Source organism: Equus quagga, chromosome 8 (assembly GCF_021613505.1).
Source record: "Equus quagga isolate Etosha38 chromosome 8, UCLA_HA_Equagga_1.0, whole genome shotgun sequence".
Lineage (NCBI taxonomy): Eukaryota > Metazoa > Chordata > Mammalia > Perissodactyla > Equidae > Equus > Equus quagga.
The window spans coordinates 79,284,396-79,303,382 of NC_060274.1; the positions used below are offsets into that span (position 1 = coordinate 79,284,396).

Here is an 18,987-nt window from a genome sequence, read left to right on the forward strand (position 1 = left end):
TGGATTGCACTGCCCTAAAAACTAAATTTCAGGACCCTGACTGGTGGCATAGTGGTTAAGTTCTCACACTCTGATTTGGCAGCCCAGAGGTCAGAGGTTCAGATCCCGGGCGCAGACCTAGCAGCACTCGTCAAACCACACGGTGGCAGCATTCCACATAAAATAGAGGAAGATAGTCACAGATGTTAGCTCCAGACCAACCTTCCTCACACAAAAAAAACAAAAAACCACTAAAATTCAATAAAATTTAAGAGCTTAGTTGTAAACATTTCGCAAATTTTAAGAAGTACACAATTAAACTGTGTCCTAGTCTCAGCTCTTATCCTGTGCCTTGAGTAAGTGCTTAAACTCTGTTCCTTAGCCTCCTCAGATGTGGGATCAGGGGAACTGGTCCCTCCCTACTTAAATCTGGATTTCCTACTTTAAAAGCTACTGGGTTTTTATAGGCAGCTACAAGTTAATCCCTAAAACAATATAAAACCGGTTACATTTACTAACCATGTTAGTATTTCATCAAAATGGACACCTGCCATAGCTTTACCTTCTCAATTTCTGGAAATCCTGAATGAGAAAGGAAAGAAAATGTATAAATACTAACTGGACAAAAGTTTCACTGATGACACTAAAATTTAGCAGGAAAAATGGGGTGGGGAGGGGGGGAAGCAGGAGAGGGCCAGAGCCTTCAGCAATTCTGTGGGATTCAGAAACTGCTAAGAGTTTTTTAGCAGGAACATACGTGCCTGGATTCATGGAGATCTGAGGCAATTACATTAAGCGCTTACCAACAATGCTCTTCCTGCAGTTAGCTCTCAAGAATTCCACTTTAAAATCCCTTTATGCAATAAACTTCCACAATAGTTTCCTATGCCTCCATGGCAAAGGCAACAAAACTTGAGGAAATAGGCTTAAATACCTAAGAGGATTTTACATCAGAAATAAGGAAGAACTTTCCGGTAATGATAGCTCCAGTCACCTAATATTACATTCATGATCATTCTCTACTTAAACAATGAATGTTTAAAACACTCAATCCAATAAGCTCCTGCCAAACTGTATCACATCTTGTTTCAGGCCTACTTTCCTACGTTAACTACAATTCCCAAAACTAACTAAAAAAGAGCTATTTGGTTACAATTACAGAAAAACCTAAATAATAAAAATAGGTCTCAAATCCAGACAAAGATCCCAGGAAACAAGGATCTAGAACTGAAAACTAGTTCCCACTCACTGCCTTTTCTTCCATCAGAAAACAGTACTGCTATTCTGTGTAGCTCTCCATGGGCTCTTCCCCAGCCAGCTCCAGTTTTCAGCCACCACTGAAGGAAATCTTAGATTCACATCTAACTCACAAATAAATCAGACACAATTCCCCAATGCCATTCCCATCCCCAACCAATAGAATCACAGGACCCGTATTTCTTTCAATCAGAACTTTGCTCCAATGCAGTGCAGGAAGTACAGGCCTAGTTTGTCAGAAACTGAGAGCTCTCTATACCTTTATTACCTCAGAACATCACAGAGGGAGTGATTAATTCAATGCAAAGGGAAACTGGAATCCATTTGCTAAGCGAATGGCCAAGAATTAACTTGGAAAGTCTCTTATTTTTTAAGGTAGCATCTAGGAATATATATAAATTCCCTGCTTTGAAAAAGTACCAAAAGACCAAATTTTTACCTCATAGTCCTATCATGTTCAATTCAAAAAAACTCAAGACATAACATTGTTAAAAACATTTATTTTGATACAGTCTATCATAAATAAGTCAGTAGAGGGTCCACTCTGCCACAGATGCATCTGAGAAGAGCCCCGTGCCATTCAACCGGTGAACGTCTGAACGATGTCTCATCTCTTATGCCAGCCAGAGCACACACCTTCCATCTTGTTCCTGTCCATTGACTGCTTCCAAATCCAGATGACCAAATAGTCCTTTATCCCCAAAGTAAGCTAAAATGTTTGTGAAGAGGAAAAATAAATTAAATCCCAAAGTAAAAACTTCTAAAACAGTGTAAGAACTAGAAGATTTTACATATTTACATTTGTGTTCACTCATCTGTCAAATTCAGTTACTAGAAGACAAGCATCAATCTCACTGAGCAAAAAAATCAAACACAGACACCTATGTTTAAAGAAATATGGTTTTGTTACTTTTGAGTGTGGTTATCTATTATAAACAAAAAGGAAAATGTAAGTCGAGGTCAGTTAAAAGATAAATGATTAATGATTTTCATTAACATGAAGGAATGATGAACCCAAAAAATAAACCTATAATATTAGCAGATGCAACACCACCATAACTAAAAATAACATTTATTGAATGCTTTCTATGGGTCATTGTACAGAAAGGTCACAACTCCCAATTATGATCCCTAAAGATGTAGAAACCAAGGCCTTGAGATGACTACACATCCTAAGTGGTAAAGTGGGATGGGACCCAGGTGCTCTTAACCCTTAGTCCACACACGTCCCAGGAGCAATGAGCCTTCACTTCTACCTCAACTAATTCTTAACCCAAACATTCCAGCCACTAACTAGCCCAAACTCCTGCATCATTTGCTGACTAAGCAACAGGATCCAGGAAGGAGACAAGAGGTGTTTTATTTCTCAGTCCTGTTCATTAAAAATGTGATTTCTAATAGTATGTCAACTTAAATAAAACTGCATTACAAAATGACAATTTGAGCATTATATAAAGTTTATTTTTTAAAAGTATTTACACTTTGCCTGGGAGTAAAAAAACCAACATGCATCTATTTCCAGTTTTGAAATGTGTATTAAAATCTCCCATTAAACCCCAAGTACTCTGGCATACAGTTAAGATGAAAATAAATTATTCATTTATTAAGGTCTCTTCCTCAATGGTAACGAGCATCCAAAATAGAGAAAAGAAAATCTTCCTTGGCCTTATACAGATAACAGGAATAATGATTCTCTTAGTTAACCCTAGTATTCATATATTTTTGCCTAAATAGTATTCTACTAAGATATTGCCCGCTATTCATTAAAATATTGCATTTTGAATAAGTCATTCACATCAACCAACATTTGCTGACCACGTACAATGCACCATTCGGGTGAAAGATGAATGTGGTCCTAATCCCAAGGAACCCAACTTAGCAAGGGAAACAGAACAGTAAATCCTGAAGTATAATATTTACGTAAGTATTATTATAGAAATAAATTTACATATAAACAATAGTCATGCACCACACGTTTTGGTCAACGACAGACCACATACATGACGGCTGTCCCGTAAGATTAGTACCATATAATCCAGGTGTGTAGTAGGCTATACCATCTAGGTTTGTATAAGTACAATCTATGATGTTCACACAATGACAAAACTGCTTAACAAGACACTTCTCAGAACATATCCCCATTGTTAAGCGGCACATGACTGTAAACTTTATATTAATGAACAATAAATTTTGTATTAATAAAAACCCTGGCAGATACAATTCTGTTCCTTTCAGGGTACAGATGAGGCAACCCAGGAAGACCTTTCTAGTCAGTCTCCCCAGTGCAAACAGCACAGTATATGAAATTCCATAACTGGATAATCCTTTTCAGGTACTCAATCAACTCTTTCCTAACTTGCAAATACCTCTGGAAGGAAACCAGAAGATGTTTCCAGTGACAGAAAAGAATGAGAGAGTGAGCAGCAGAAAGGAAAGGAGCACCAAGGAGACAATAAGGAGAAGAAAAGAAAAACCAGGGAGGGTGGTTGCTTCATCTAGTCTGCAATTTTGAAGGGTCAAGTCTTAGTGGGATAATTGAAGCCAAAAAGAAATACAACAGAAGGGCACATTCTATCCCCGTCTCTGGATCCTAGGTCACCTAGGTCACAAAAAATGCTACTTCCCGTAACACAGGTCCGTTCTAAAAATCATACCACAAGATGCAATGCTGTATCGATTCCTGTCCAAAGGGCCAAGAGGTTAGTTAGGGTCATTTAATTAAGTTAATTAAACACTTGTTGGCAGCTACTTTAGGTGCTTACAGGACAAAATATAATGTAAATAAGCAACAAGTATAACATAAGGCAGAGAATGACAGACACAAAAGGATACTACGGGAACACAAAAATTGGAGTGATTTCAGCTAAGAGAATGGGGGAAAAGATTTAGGGATGAGGTGACATTTGAGATTGGGTTTTCTAGAAGCACGTTTTCATCAAGTAGAAACTGAAGAGTATTCCAGGCTGAGGGAACACAAGCATATGGACAAAGGCATGAAAATATACATCTTATTCTAGGATTAGCATGCAGGTTCTTGTAGCTAGAGCATAGGTCTCGTAGGAGAAAGATGTGAGGTAAAGGAGATGACATAGAAAAGATTAAAATTACTATAAACAGTTTATTGCCCATATATTACTTATTAGTTGATAAGTACTGTTAATACTTTACATACAATATACTTGATAAGTACTATTAATACTTTACATGCAATATTCTTATTCAATCTTCATGGCAACCTTATAAAACAGATTATGCCCAACTTATAAGAGGAAACTTCATCTTAGAAAGGAAGGTTAATGGCCTCTTGGGGAAAGGTATTTGATGACAATTTCCAGTGCCTGGAAAATGTTCACACAGCTTGACCAGGTAGTCCCATCTCTGATAATGTTTCCTAAGTTAATGTTTCCCTAAGAAATAACTGGTCTAAGGTCAATCAGCTAGTAAGTAGCAGACATATTACCCCAAGTCACCATTTTACAGAAAAGGAAAGTGGCAGTTCGAAGAAAAAAGGAACCTAGTGGAGATCTCTGAAATAAGTTTTAAGATGCCATACCATAAAACGTTAAAGGGAGAGAGGGAAGTGAGGAAAGGAAGCAGTGAGTGAAGACCATTTATTGAAGAGCTTTATCAGGGAAAAGAGAATAACTGCAGAAATGGACAAGCTGAGGGCACACACGGCAGTAAACTTGCAAAAGATAAACCTCTTCCTCTGAGGAAGGAGAGGCTGGCAAGGCAGAGCAGGTGGAAATTCCTATCAGATGGCACTGTGCTAAGTAAGAGGGAAGATTATCTGGGGAGGCCACGTGGCCCAGTGGATAGACTGTAGGCTTTGGAGATAGACATATTCCACCACCAACTGACTGTGCAACTTGCTCTGAAGGTCTGAAGTGACAATTAGAGATAGTGTATAAAAAGCATCTAAAACAGTGGCTGACACATTGTAGGTGACTATTAGTAATATTACTATTATTTTCTGCACATTCCAGAAAAACGTGGCTTAGGGTAGGAGTTTGAAGAAACTGAAGACCGAGAATAGTCACTGAAATGTCTGTTAGGGAAATCCACAAGAAACATCTGTAAGACAGGGTCAAGCTGAAATCCCACAGCACCTGTGCAGGGGGCCTGGTCATCACAGTGCCATGAGTATCAGTCCCTCCTACAGAGCAAGCCTGCCTGTTCCAGATTCTGCTTTAATATATATGAAATGCGCACATATATACGTATCATTTTCACAAGTATACATATATATGCATATACATGAGTATATGAATATGTATACTGTGTATCTCCTTGTGTGTGTGTGCGCACGCGCGTGTGAAGTTTTTACAAGTCCTTATCTAACAATGGCAAGGTTGTTTCTGAAAAAGGAATTTGACAATGCATTTTCAGAGCCATAAATGTTCGTACACTGATTTATTGATCCCATGAGAATTTATCATAAGGATATAACTAAAACCTGTAAAAACCTATGTGCATATAAATGTTCATTATTTTGTTATGGAAAATACTAAAAAACTGAAAAACCTAAGTGATCAACATCTGGAAAAATCTATGTACTAACAAAATCCTACGCATCCTTGTTAGAATGATATAAAAGGTTATATTTATCTCAATAAAGATGAGAATATGGGAAATTAAAAACAGTTCACCTTTTAAAGTGGTAGGATGATAAATTAATTCTTTTTCTTTTAAAATACATTTCATTATGGTTATAAAATAACCATACAGTATAGTAAATAAAAACTAGGAGGGGAAGAGAAAATAGTTACTTTATAACATTAGCGTAGACTGGTCTGCAAACTGTTGCAGTTCTCCAAAACTATGCTGACTGGTAAAGCTCCAGTGCAATGCCTCCACTAGTACTCTTCTGCTTCCCCATGATTCACTACTAACATATGAACAATTGCCCTGAAATGTTCATTTGTAAGAGCAGTACCTCAAAACGGTTGGTTCAGGCATTCCAGGATCTGCACCCCTCTTGAATCCTAGGGGAGAGGGAGGAGAGAGAAAGAGAATAAATACTAATTAAAACGCTAACAGACAAAAAATTGACAACCAGGACTTTCTTTCCTTTTTAAATCAACCTAGGGTAGCTAGAATGATGTCCAGATTTACCAGCACTATCTAGATTTACCTGTGCTACAACAGTCTTGACTCTTCAGTAGGGTATGAGATTATGTCCAGGACTAACCAGTAGGGAGTACGAACTACCTTATTCCTATTATACACAGTTAGCACAGTTGCCCTTAGCATGCTCTATCTTTCATGATTAGTCATTACCCAGAAAAAAGATATCACAACCACCAAATCATACTGGAAAGACTATAAAGAGCAAACAGATTTTTTTTAAAAGACTAACTAAACTTTAAAAAAAAAAAAGATTGAGGACAGTATCTTATTTTATCCCCCATGAACCTCTCTTTTTATAAAGCAATCAAAGATTGGTGATAGAAAAAAGAGGAAAAAAACCATTCAAGTTATTGTTTAACAACCTAATTAAGTCAACACTCTTATTACAAGTATGATTAAATAAACCTTTTACCATTTAAAACATACCTATTAATTAACTAGAGGACACATATGGTAATTTACTGAAATAACTGATTAAAATTAGAGATGGCATCAAGAACTGTGAGGAGTATGAAATTTTACCCCATTCCCAAGAAAACAAACTAGGCTACCAATTTCACAGATGCCGGCGGAAGACACAAGATGCCAAGTAAGCAACAAAGGACAGTTTATTACTCCCTGCAACAGCTGTAGTCAGACTATCATCATTTAGCAGATGAATCCTAAGTTTAGGGCACCAGAATCTTTTACAATGTGCAGGGAGCATGGTTTCCCTTGCTCTGGAGGAAGGTACTATTTTCCAAGGCTATTCACTCCACAAACATCCTTAAAAAAGATAATATGGAACAAAGGACAGTCAGAGCCTCTGCTCACAAGATCTGTAGAAATTCAAAAGACCACGGAGAACTGTCTTCCAACAGGTGACTCATCAAAATCGTTTTTTGGTAAATGTCCACACAGATTCTTTATCATCCTGTCACAGTCAGTGCTATTTCATAGCACTCTACTCCCTATATTCCCTGATATATATATCCCTATATACTCCTACTATACTCCCTGAAGCCCTGAAAGGTATGTTTGAATCTAAACTAGACAAGAAATTCAATCTACAGGTGCAGGTTTTGCTGAGAGCTGAGGTGGAGAAGTAAATGAAACGACCTGAGAACTAGGTTAGAAATAAAATTAAATTTATATTCAGCTCAAAGGAAACAAGAGCAAGCTAAAACAGGACCCCATACACAAAACAAAGGAAAAAAAGAGGTGGCACAAAGAAGCGGAAGAATCAAAGCCCCGCACCTTTCTTAGCTAAAAGGTGAGCTAATCCCAGTGTCTGACTAGCCAACCTGGGCCCTTCTACCATTAAGTGAAAGTTGGGGAGTCGTGAAGTTTGGGAGGAAGAGGGGGAATGACAAGGGCCCATAAGGGCAGGTTGTCATAATTATTTGTTCTAATCCTTGATACCTATATAAAGTCACTAAAATCTGGGAAAGTAATGTTTTTAAAAAATTGCGTTCAAGAGGCCAGCCAGGTGGCATAGTGGTTAAGTTCACACCCTTGGCTTTGGTGGCCCAGGGTTCCAGGTTTGGATCCCGTGCGGATCTACACCCACTTATCAAGCCATGCTGTGGTGGTGTCCCACAGACAAAATAGAGGAAGACTGCCACAGACGTTAGCTCAGGGCCAATCTTCCTCGCCAAAAAAAAAAAAAAAAAAAAAAGCGGACATTCAAAATAAGGGTGGAGAAAGATCTTTTTGAGTCCTGGATACTAAAGTATCCCCAGGTTATCAGTTGCCTTGCAATTCATGGGGAAACAGGAGCCACAGCTGCCTGGAGAACATCCAGCATAATCAAAGGCCCTGTCAAAACTAAGAGTGAATGTACTTTTTCTTAGACAATGCACAACACCTAAAACACACAGGAAGCAGTACCTTGTTAAAATCACAGGATTTTCAAGTGTGAAACTGACTTTCAGAAAATGTCACACTTTATGCTCAAACTGACAGAGCTGGGGCTCTTTCCTTTCCACCATATTGCCTGAGTAGGGCAATCAGATTTAAAAAAGAATCACTGAAGGCTACAAATAAGATAAAGTCCCAGTGTGCAGCCCTAGGGGGAAACATCTGCCTGAGCACTTACAAACCTTTACAGTACAGCAGAGGGGTTAAGAGCATAGGCCTTGAAGCCCCATTGCTTGAGTTCCTACCTCCCCCACTAACAAGCGTGTGGCCTTCAGCAAGGAACAAAACTTCTCTATGACTCGGTTTCCTCACCTGTAAAATGAGATCTATAATAAAAATTACCCAAACCTTTCATTATACAGATGAGAAAGCAGAGACATCCAATAACCAGTCATGATCATGCTTCAAGGCAGTGGCATATCCACAAAGTCTACAGGCCTGTTTCCACTTAGGCCACCTGGAGAGGTGAGGACAAATGCCCTGAAAACCACCCAGTGCCAAAGAGTGAATCGGGCGCTTTCACATACGTAGGTCGTCTAACTCTCCCAACAATCCTGAAAAGTAGGTCATCTTCATTTTATAGACGTAAAAATAGAATGGGAGGGATTACATGATTTGATGAAGACCATAAAAATAGCAAAGGATAGAACAGGAACTCAAACTCAGGTCAGACCGACCCCACTGGACCAGACGGCCTCAAAGGACACGCGCGCGGCGTGGTCCCGTTTCTCTCTCCCGCACGAGACAGGCAAAAATGGAGTCGCAGCCTCCGCACTCCCTTCCCTCCCGCCTCCTCCCAAATTCTTCTCCCACTGACCCAGATAAATCACGAGAGGAATAAAGCCCCAGCGGATGGCAAACTGGCCGCCCTTGAAGAGCTGCTGCAGCCTCTGCTTGGCCTCTTTGCTCAGCTTCACCATGGCGACGGCTTGGACGACACAGCGAGGACCCACAAACGCAGCGACCGCCTCAGGAATCCGAAAAAGATAGCACATGCGCAAGCGCCAGACGCGGCCTTTACGGCAAGAGTCGTGAGCGTCGCCAGCAGAGGTCGTAATTCACCCTGTTAATCCGCCTCGCCCTCCCCGGCGCCGCCGGTGGAGGACGCATGCGTGGTTGGTTTTCCGTGCTTGGAGGCCCATTTCAAGGTCCCTAAGGTTTAGCAATCGCGTTGTTTTGTGATTGCCGGTTACTTGAGGAACTGCTGTTGGGGTTCCCTCAGCCCGGAACGCCCTCTCTCTTCCCACAGTCCCATTCATTTTTTTTTTTTTGAAGATTTTATTTTTTCCTTTTTCTCCCCAAAGCCCCCCAGTACATAGTTGTATATTTCTCGTTGTGGGTTCTTCTAGTTGTGGTATGCGGGACGCTGCCTCAGTGTGGTCTGACGAGCAGTGCCATGTCCGCGCCCAGGATTCGAACCAACGAAACACTGGGACGCCTGAAGCGGAGCGCGCGAACTTAACCACTCGGCCACGGGGCCAGCCCCCAGTCCCATTCATTTTTTTGAAGTGCATATCTAAGTGTTCCTTGCTTGGTATAGAGGGAACATTAGATTCAAAAGGACTGAGTTTTAGTCCCGACTCTTATTCTGACTTGCTGTTTAATAATCGACAAGTAATTTAACTTCTCTCAGGGTCAGTTTCTTTCTTCGTACGGAAGGTTTAACTGCAAGAAGGTTCCGAACTGACGCCCAAGAGGCCCTTATCCATATTTTCTTTGACTCCCAGAGTGGTTGATTGTGGGATTTTTTTTTAACATTTTAAATTACTTGCCAACATTTTAAAGTTTGGGAAATTTCACATGGAAATGTGGACTTTTTCAGAGAAGCTGGCGAATCCCATTGCAACACTTAACAGGACTAAGTGGGAAATGACACTCCCCTTCACCCATCTTCCCTCATGGGCTTGGAATTGTAGTGGTTCTCACCTCTGGCTGCACGTTAGAATCGCCTCAGGAGACAAAGGCGGACACCTGCCGGAGACCTACCTCCTGCTGCAGCGGACCTACTCCTAGGAATTCTGATTACTTTGGGGGCAGGGCCTGGCCATTGGTTTGCCTTTGAAGTTCCCCCGCTGATTCTAAAGTGTAGCCAGAGTTCCCAAATTATGATTCAGTGACTGTCTGGTGGCTGTTGGTGTTTGAGCTTTTGACCCCAGGTCTAGGGTTTGATTTCTAAGGCTTTGACCTTGAAGCCTTTCCTGGCTGATCCCCAAGATACGTGATGACATTTCCTGTTAAATTCTTAAAGTGCCCAATGACGCCTAAAAATTTCCCCTGGGTTTATGGCTGTACCTGTGCTTGGCTCATCTTCGTGATATACAACCTGTGTCTACTATGCCTGGCTCTGTGTTAAGCGTTTCAAATACAGTAATTCATTTTAATCCTTAAAAGAATTTAATATTGCATTGCAATAAAGCTTATTTTACTAATTCTTGTAAGGAGTAAAGTATGTATATATATCATAGACCTTATTTTACAGATGAGAAAACTATTTCTTTTCATCTTTTTATACAAAATACCTGATACATAGTAAGGATGCATTTTTGTCAATTGGACTGAACAAAACCAAGATCATTTGCCTTTACCAGACATTCTGCGTGCTAGTCACTAGAGATAGAAAATTCTTTTAAAGGCACTGTCCTTAACAATTTCATGTTTGAGTGGAAAAGAGGTGAGTAAACAGATGATTCCAATGCAATGTAAATCTGCTAAGTCCCACGATAAAGATATACACAAAATGGGAAAGCCGATGGAGGACACCTAACACTGCCTAGAGGAGTCAAGGAACTTTTGAAGAAGCCAATGGCAGTCAAACTGGAAAAGAGGAAATAAAGTAGAGAATCATTAAGGAGGTAAAATCAACAGGACTTGTTGGCCAAATGAATGTAGAGAGCAAAGTTGAAAGAGATGGTCAAGGATGACTGCCCAGTTTTGAACAGTTTTGAACTTGTCTAAGTTAGTCTCACATCTCAATCTCCACAAAGTCTAAATTATATAGATTCACCTCCAGAGTGATTCCTACAATAGGGCTGGGGATTCAACCAACACTGTGAAGGTTGCCGGTTTGTAATGTTGGTTGGATACATTCGTTATTGAAGGAAAAAGGTTGAGAAAATCTCCTTTTACTCTTGATATACTCTCTCAGGTCTTCATGGCCTATCACTTAGAGCAGACTACAATAATAGCAGGAAGGTAACTGGTCTACCTACCTCTGGTCTCTACCCCCACTGTCTACACGCTATAGTCAACATCAGTCTTCTAAATTGCAATTCTATTCATGTCACTCCCCTTTTCTGAAACCTCCAGTGAGTTACCAAGGGCTACTTTCCTAAATCTCAGTTTTCTCTTCTGAAAATAAGTGTAATTTGTAGAATATTATTGTGAGAAATAAAACCAGTTAATGGTTATGAAAGGTTTTTGCAAACCTTAGAATGTTATACATATATTAAGTAACATCACAGTCAATGATAAAACATAGTGCCCAGCAAATGCTAAATGAGTAGAACCAACAAAGAAAATGAAATGAGTTAGGTGAGACCTAGCTTTGTGAGCTGAGATAATCAGGAAAAACTTCATGGAAAGAATGGGACTTAGTGGGCCTTGATGAGTGATTATAGGTCTAGAAACTCAACTTTATCTATTGAGGCAGAGATTGACTCCTTTCCTCCAGCCTTGACCCCTCGAGGTTTTCCTCCAGACTTAATATTCCTGCTACAAAACTTCAGTACTAACTCGTTAAAAGATACAGACATGCATCACTTAATGACAGAGATGCATTCTAAGAAACGTGTCCTTAAGTGATTTCATCATTATGCAAGTATCATAAAGTGTACTTACGCAAACCTAGATGGCTTAGCCTACCACACACCTAGGCTATATGGTACTAATTACAGGATCACCATCATATATGTGGTTCATCATTGACTGAAATGTTATTATATAGTGCATGACTACATATAAAAAGCAAACACGAGAGATTCCTCTCCTATTATAATAATAATCACCATATTTTGTACCTATGTGTGTAGAAAGAAATATGTAGAAATATACTCCAAACTCTTTGTAGTAGTAATTATCTCAGGGGACCAGGGAGGGAATTATTGAAAGTCTTCACTTTCCCTGTATATATCTCTGTAATGTGTTGTTTTTCATAATGAACATATATGACTTTCATCAAAATAAAAAACAATAAAGGTAGATTTTTAAAAAAAGCAAAACCCTCCAAGGACTCCCCATTGCCTTTACGATAAAAGATTAAAGATTCATTGCACAACCTACATGGTCCTTGGAGGCACCATATTGTCTCTCATCTCTGCTGTTACCTCTGCCAGAAATGCCTTCCCACATCCCTTTCTTTTTTACAGTCCAGTCAAGTATCTCCTCCAAGATATAATCTCCCCTGACCTGCTCCTGCCCCTGTACAGGGCACGTTGAATATTTCCTCCCTGCTGGCCCTACTCTCAAGTTGGTTTATCATTATTTATTTATGTGACTATCTACCCAAGTAGAGTACAGGCAGAGACTCTGTCTCATTCATCTTATATCCCCAATGACTGTATGTATAACACTTGTGGAATTGGTGAATGGATTTCATCAGGAGCTAACAGCCTTGCTTCATCATGCTACTTAGCCACAGAATGAGTATCTAAAATGCTTATACGTAAATTTGCAATTAGACATATCCTTGGCAAAAGAACTGACATTATCCTTCCTGGTGGGCAAGAACACGCAGACAACCAATTAGAAATGATAACTAATACTTACAGGGTGCTCACTATATGCATGCACTGTGCTAAGTGCTCACATGCCTTAACTCACTGAATCCTCATAACTGTGAGATAGGGACTGTATTATCATCCTCCTTTTATGGATGAGGAAACTGAGGCACAGGGAAGTGAAGTAAACTTTCCCAAGTTTATATAGCTGGTAAGCAGTAAGAGTCTAAACCCAGTCACTCTTGCTCCAAAACTTGAATGTTAACCACAACACTAGACTGCCTTATAGGAGAGAATAAACACAGGACTAGAAGAAAAGCTGTTGTAAATTCTCAAAGAACATTTTCCTCAAGCTGTGACAGATAGAAGAACTCTTTCCATTGTACTGGAGTAACACATATGATTAGACCAAAAGCTGACCAGTGACCTAAAGGGTTGCTGACTAGCTGAACCAATCAGATCCTCTCTAAGTGAGATTTGAACTCAAGACAGAAAGAAATAACAATTGGACTGAAGCTGGTAAGACAGAGAGAATAGAAGACATGAAGCAGTAGAAGGCACAAGTATGTAAAAGCCATGAAGTAGAAAATATTGAGTTATAATGATATTGAAGTCCTTGGATGGAGACTAACACACCTTCTGGTAAGAGAGCAAGATAATCCCACCTAGAGTTTGCTATGCCCTGAACAATCTTCCATTCCCTAACTTTGTTTCAAAGTTGGTAAACCTGGATATGCCGTGGTTCCTGTTCTGTGATGTAGAGGAAAGTGGAACTAATCAATTACATTATAACCCTCATGATCTCAGCTAACTGTAAAATAATAGAAGAGAGGTGAAGGCATAAAGGTGAGAAACGCAGGGAAAAAAATCAACTGTCAGGGTTTCACCAGCACCAGTTGAAGAAAAGGTGCTACTGACTGTGTTTTCTCAGAAAGAAAAAAACCTCTAGAGAGGATAAGATGGTTGAGCTCTTTTAGGTTGCAAGGAGGACAGAAACCTATGGAAACATGAGTGGTGAACATTTCTGACCGCACAGCCAGGCTTCACGGAAGAACAGGAACCACTCCTTTGAATATCTCTTTCCACATCTGTAAAATGGGAAGAGAGTAACTACTTGTTATGGACTGAATTTTGGCCCCCAAAAGTTTACATGTTGAAGCCTCAACCCCCAGTGGAAGGGTTTGGAGATAGGACCTTTAAGGGAGTAATTAAGGTTAAATGAAGTCAAGAGTGGGGCATCATTATAAGCATTGTCCTTATAAGAAGAGAAAAAGACACCAGAGCTCTCTCTCCAAGTACATGTAGAGGAAAGGCCATGTGAGGACACAGTGAGAAGGGGTCCCTCTGCAAGCCAGGAAGAAAGGCCTTACCTGCCTGGACCTTGATCTGGGACTTTGAACCGCCAGGACTATGAAAAAATAAATTTCTGTTGTTTAAGCCACCCAATCTGTGGTGTTCTGTTATGGCAGGCTGAGTTTACTCATACACTACCTAACAGGGTTGTGTGTAATAAAAATTAAATCAGAAAGTGTAAATGCATTAATAAAAGTACCATGTATTGTAAACTGGTGCAGCTGCTGTGGAAAACAGTGTGAAGATTCCTCAGAAAAATTAAAAATAGAACTAGCACATGATCCAGCTATTCCACTTCTGGAAATTTATCCAAAGAATATGAAAACACTAATTCCAAAAGATATTTGCACCCCTATGTTCATTACAGCATTATTTACAACAGCTAAGACATGGAAACAGCATAAGTGCCCATCAACAGATGAATGGATAAAGAAGATGTGGTATATGTATATAATGGAATATTAATCAGCCATAAAAAAGATGAAATCTTGCCATTTGCAACAACATGGATGGACTTTGAGGGTATTATGCTAAGTGAAATGTCTGTCAGAGAAAAACAAATACCATATGATCTCAATCATATGTGAAAGATTAAAAAAAAAACATAGATACAGAGAAGAGATTGGTTATTACCAGAGAGGAAGGGGGTGCCAGGTGGGTGAAAAGAGTAAAGGGGGCAATTTGTATGGTGACAGATGGAGACTAGACTTTTGGTGGTGAACACGATGTAGTGTATACAGAAATCGAAATATAATGAGGTACACCTGAAAGTTATATGATGTTATAAACCAATGTTACCTTAATTAAATAAAGAAAAGGTACCATGTATTGGGCACCTCCCTATGCCAGGGATCTCATAAACATTATCTCTAGTCCTCCAAAACTCACACTCTTTGCACCATCTCACACTTCTTGGTACATAGTTCATTTGTTGAATTTTGAATCTGAACATCATAGTCTTATCAACACCACATTTATAAGCCATAATTGTTTCTATGCATTTATTCATTCTGGCGTATTGAGTACTGACAACGTGCAGCTCCCTGCGCTATGGAGCATTATGTGTGGAGAAACATAAGAAAATGAAATGCAGTCTTCCACTTCAAGATTTTATGATCGAGTTAGAGTAAGACAAGTGTATTAATAAGTTACTTGTCCGTGTGACTAATCTTTGGAAAAACAATAACATAAAGTCGAGATTAAGCACAGGGACCCAGGGGCAAATGCTCTGCATCTGAATCCTGGCTCTATCATTTAGCTGTGTGATGGTGGTCAAGTTGTTTAACCTCTGAGGCTCTCTTCTCCTCTGCAAAAGAGGATAGCAATAGCACCCACCTCAATCAGTTATTGTAAAGATAAAGAGATAATATGCCTGAAATATATGCGGAGCTAAGTAAAGATTTAATCGAAGGTAAGCTATTGCTGTTATTGTTTATTGTTTGTTCCTTCATTCTCACTGTTTTCAGCTTCAAAGATTGACCTTTTTTGAAAGTGGTTTCTCTAATTCTAAGGCTACCTATCAGGAGCCCCGCTGAGAACTGGCTGCACCTACAACATACACAGCCATAAAGTGGGCAAGGGACAGACTAAGGCAATACACAGTAGAGTGTAAGCTCCTGGAGGCATATATTTTACACTTTGCCTTCATTAAATCTTAATACAATGCTACACAATGGAGGGAACCTAACAAATATCTGGTTGCTGTGAAGAAAAGAATGCAGGCTTAGAAGTCACATGGATCTGAGACCAGACTTGCCAAGATTTGAATCCAACTCTGCCATTTACTCAAAATGAGAACCTCAAGAACCAGTTGATAACATCAGAAAAGCTAATTAATTCACTATGGTTACCAGGAAAACAGGGCCTCTTTTCCAAAACAGAGCCAGATATATGAGCCAAGATGAAAAAGAAGGAAAATTTTCGTCATGCATCTCGTTTTCCAGAAGTGTTACATTTAAAAATATATCAATATTCAAACACCATGTGCTTTCTTGAATTTTAACTCTTACTTTGTTCTCTTTTTTTCTGCTTTTGGGTGGATACACAATTTTTTATTGCCATGATACAGCTTAGGACTCATAAGCACATCAGGCAAGCATATGTGTGGAATAAAATTTCCATGAAGAAGAGATTAGTCAAAAAGCATCGCTGGACATCAACCAAGTGGAAGGCTTTGCTGGGAAAAGAGAGTTTCAGCAAACTGTTATACTCAGCCACTGCCCACAAGGATTTGGTGATCTTTGGAGACAGAGTGCCCATACCCTTGATAAGACAAGAGGGGATGGGATAAGGGGCAAATGTGTAGGGCAGACAATATATTTTATAGGAATTGGGAAGAGAGAGAAGTCACAGAGGACTGGACCGTTCAGGCAAAACTTCAGAGAAGTGAGCTTGAGCTGGTTTCTGATGGCTGGGGAGGAGCAAGAAAAGAATAAGGAAACGCCAGGAAGTACGCGATTACGAGGAGAGGGAGTGAAATGCTTTAGGTGGAAGAAAAAGCTCCAGGCAGGAAATAATGAGACCAAGTTATAAAAAGAACCTAAATGTCAAGTTAAGAAATTTGGATTTTAGCCAGAGTAGCTGGAAAGCCACTGAATATTTTAAAGAAAAAAATATTACAAGGTGAAAGCAATTTATTTTTAGGGTTTAGTTTTTTTCAGTTTTCTTTATTTTGTTGAAAAGGAAATAAATTCACATAGTCTGAATTTAAAAGGTACAAAAGGGTACGTATTGAAAGGTCTCCCTCCCACTTCTGTCCTCTGCTGCCCATTTTTGTCCCTGGAAGCAAACCAATGTTACCAGTTTCCTCTATCTCCTTCCAGAGATATCTATGCATATGGAAGCAAAGACACACATTCCTCCCCACCTTTTTTGTAAATGGGATGCATACACACTTATTTCCTTGCGTTTGTCACTTAAAAATATAACAGAAATTATCTTGTGTGAATACATTATATTTCTCATTTCTTCTTTAAAAAATAGATGAATTGGTACAAAAGAACATAAGTTCAAATTCTCTCTACTTCTTTTACACTTTGCTGCCCAGTTCTTCTCCCTGGAGGCAACGCAATGTGTCTAGTTTCTTATATATCCTTCCAGACATATTCTAGACATATGGAAGCAAATTAACACAAACTCACACATCCTTCCCCTCTCTTTTAAAATAAACAAATGAGATGCATGCTATACACTATCTCACCCTTCTTTTTTATTTAAAAATATTTCTTAGAAACCCAAATTAGTCTTTATTTGAACTAATAGTATTGTGCCAATGTCAATATCCTGGTTTTGACAATGTATTGTGGTTATGTGTAATGTTATCATTGGGAGAAGCTGGGTGAAGAGAGAGTTCTTGGCACACGTGAACTCTGTGTACAATTTTTGGACCTTCTTGTGAGTCTTAAAGTATGTCAAAATAAAAAGTATTAAGAATATTTCTTAGTGATTCTTTCATATCAGTACATAAATAGCTTCCCTTTTTATAGATGCATAGTACTACTTTTAATAAGTAAAATATTTAATTTGTCCCGTATGAAAGCAAGATGTTTCAGATCTCCTTTAAATTCCTCAATATTAATACAGTGTCCATCTCTGTGTGCTCAGTCTTTGCCTCCGTGGTTAAGAGTGGTCTCTGTACCAAACTATGTAACCACCATAAAGATTCTAGCAGGAAATCAGTGGCTGGGAAGTCAGGAGCACCTGGTTCTCATCCTAGTCTGCTGCTCACTAATTGTTTGACATTGAGCAGGTCACTTAACCCTCTTGTCTTGGCTCTCTCATCTGTGACATTGGGATTACCTGCTCTAGTTACCTTTAAATTATGTTGAGGGTTAGATGAGATGACAGATGGGACACTACTTACTTAAGTTGAATCCACTGTGCAAATAAAAGGTTTGGCAAGTATAACTATCACCTTCAGCCTGTATCACAATCCTCCATCTGCAATCAGAAATAGTAGGAGTTATCTCATGCCAGATTCAATCGCAGTTTAAGGCATGTCAAAGAGAGCTGCACCCTGATCCATATTATTTTTCAATTAAAATAAAATGACTTTCTAGGCCCTACTGTTTTGGAATCCAGTCACTAATGACTGTCAGAAGGTGTGCCACACAGTAATAATGATAAATAAAACATTTGAATTTAATAGCCATTCCGCCTCACTTAAAAGGAAAGTTTAATAACCCATCCAACAGTTTGACTCCTCGGTAACAGTACATTTTGCAGGCAAATCATCCTGTTAGCGTATCAAGAAACAATTTTACTTAAAAAGCAGACATTCCAAAGGGGCCTCACTCAGGAGTGGTATTCAAAATATTGGCTTCCACCAATCAGAATGGCACCAAAGGGCACACCCACACTGGTTCAGCTGGGCTGGAAAGCAGAATGCAGGTTTTATTTTTTCCCAAAGGGAACTTCAAGTTGACTTTCTCCAAGAACAAGACAACTACAAAGCCAACACTTGCCTTTAAATTTTTTCAAACTAAACATTTTCTCCTCAGTATTCTATGGTGCAGAACTTGGAAAGATTCAAAGCCATTTTTCTAAGGAAATACTTGGCTCCTCCTGCAGAGTTGCGTGCTACACACAGCTTGCTCCAAGCGGGCGTCTGCTATCACAGTGAGAATAGCAGCCTGTTTAAATCTTCATGGCTGTT

General features: G+C 39.4%; 1 protein-coding gene across 1 annotated transcript; it reads right to left on the minus strand.

Annotated features, from left to right (window-relative positions):
- Positions 1-1,716: 1,716 nt before the first annotated feature.
- TOMM7 (translocase of outer mitochondrial membrane 7) lies at positions 1,717-9,267 on the minus strand. Its single transcript, XM_046668855.1, has 3 exons — positions 9,083-9,267; positions 6,173-6,221; positions 1,717-1,945 (listed from the first exon to the last, which is right to left on the minus strand). Exons 1-3 carry the CDS (start codon positions 9,258-9,260, stop codon positions 1,930-1,932), a joined length of 243 nt encoding a protein of 80 aa, XP_046524811.1. The 5' UTR covers positions 9,261-9,267; the 3' UTR covers positions 1,717-1,929.
- Positions 9,268-18,987: the final 9,720 nt, after the last annotated feature.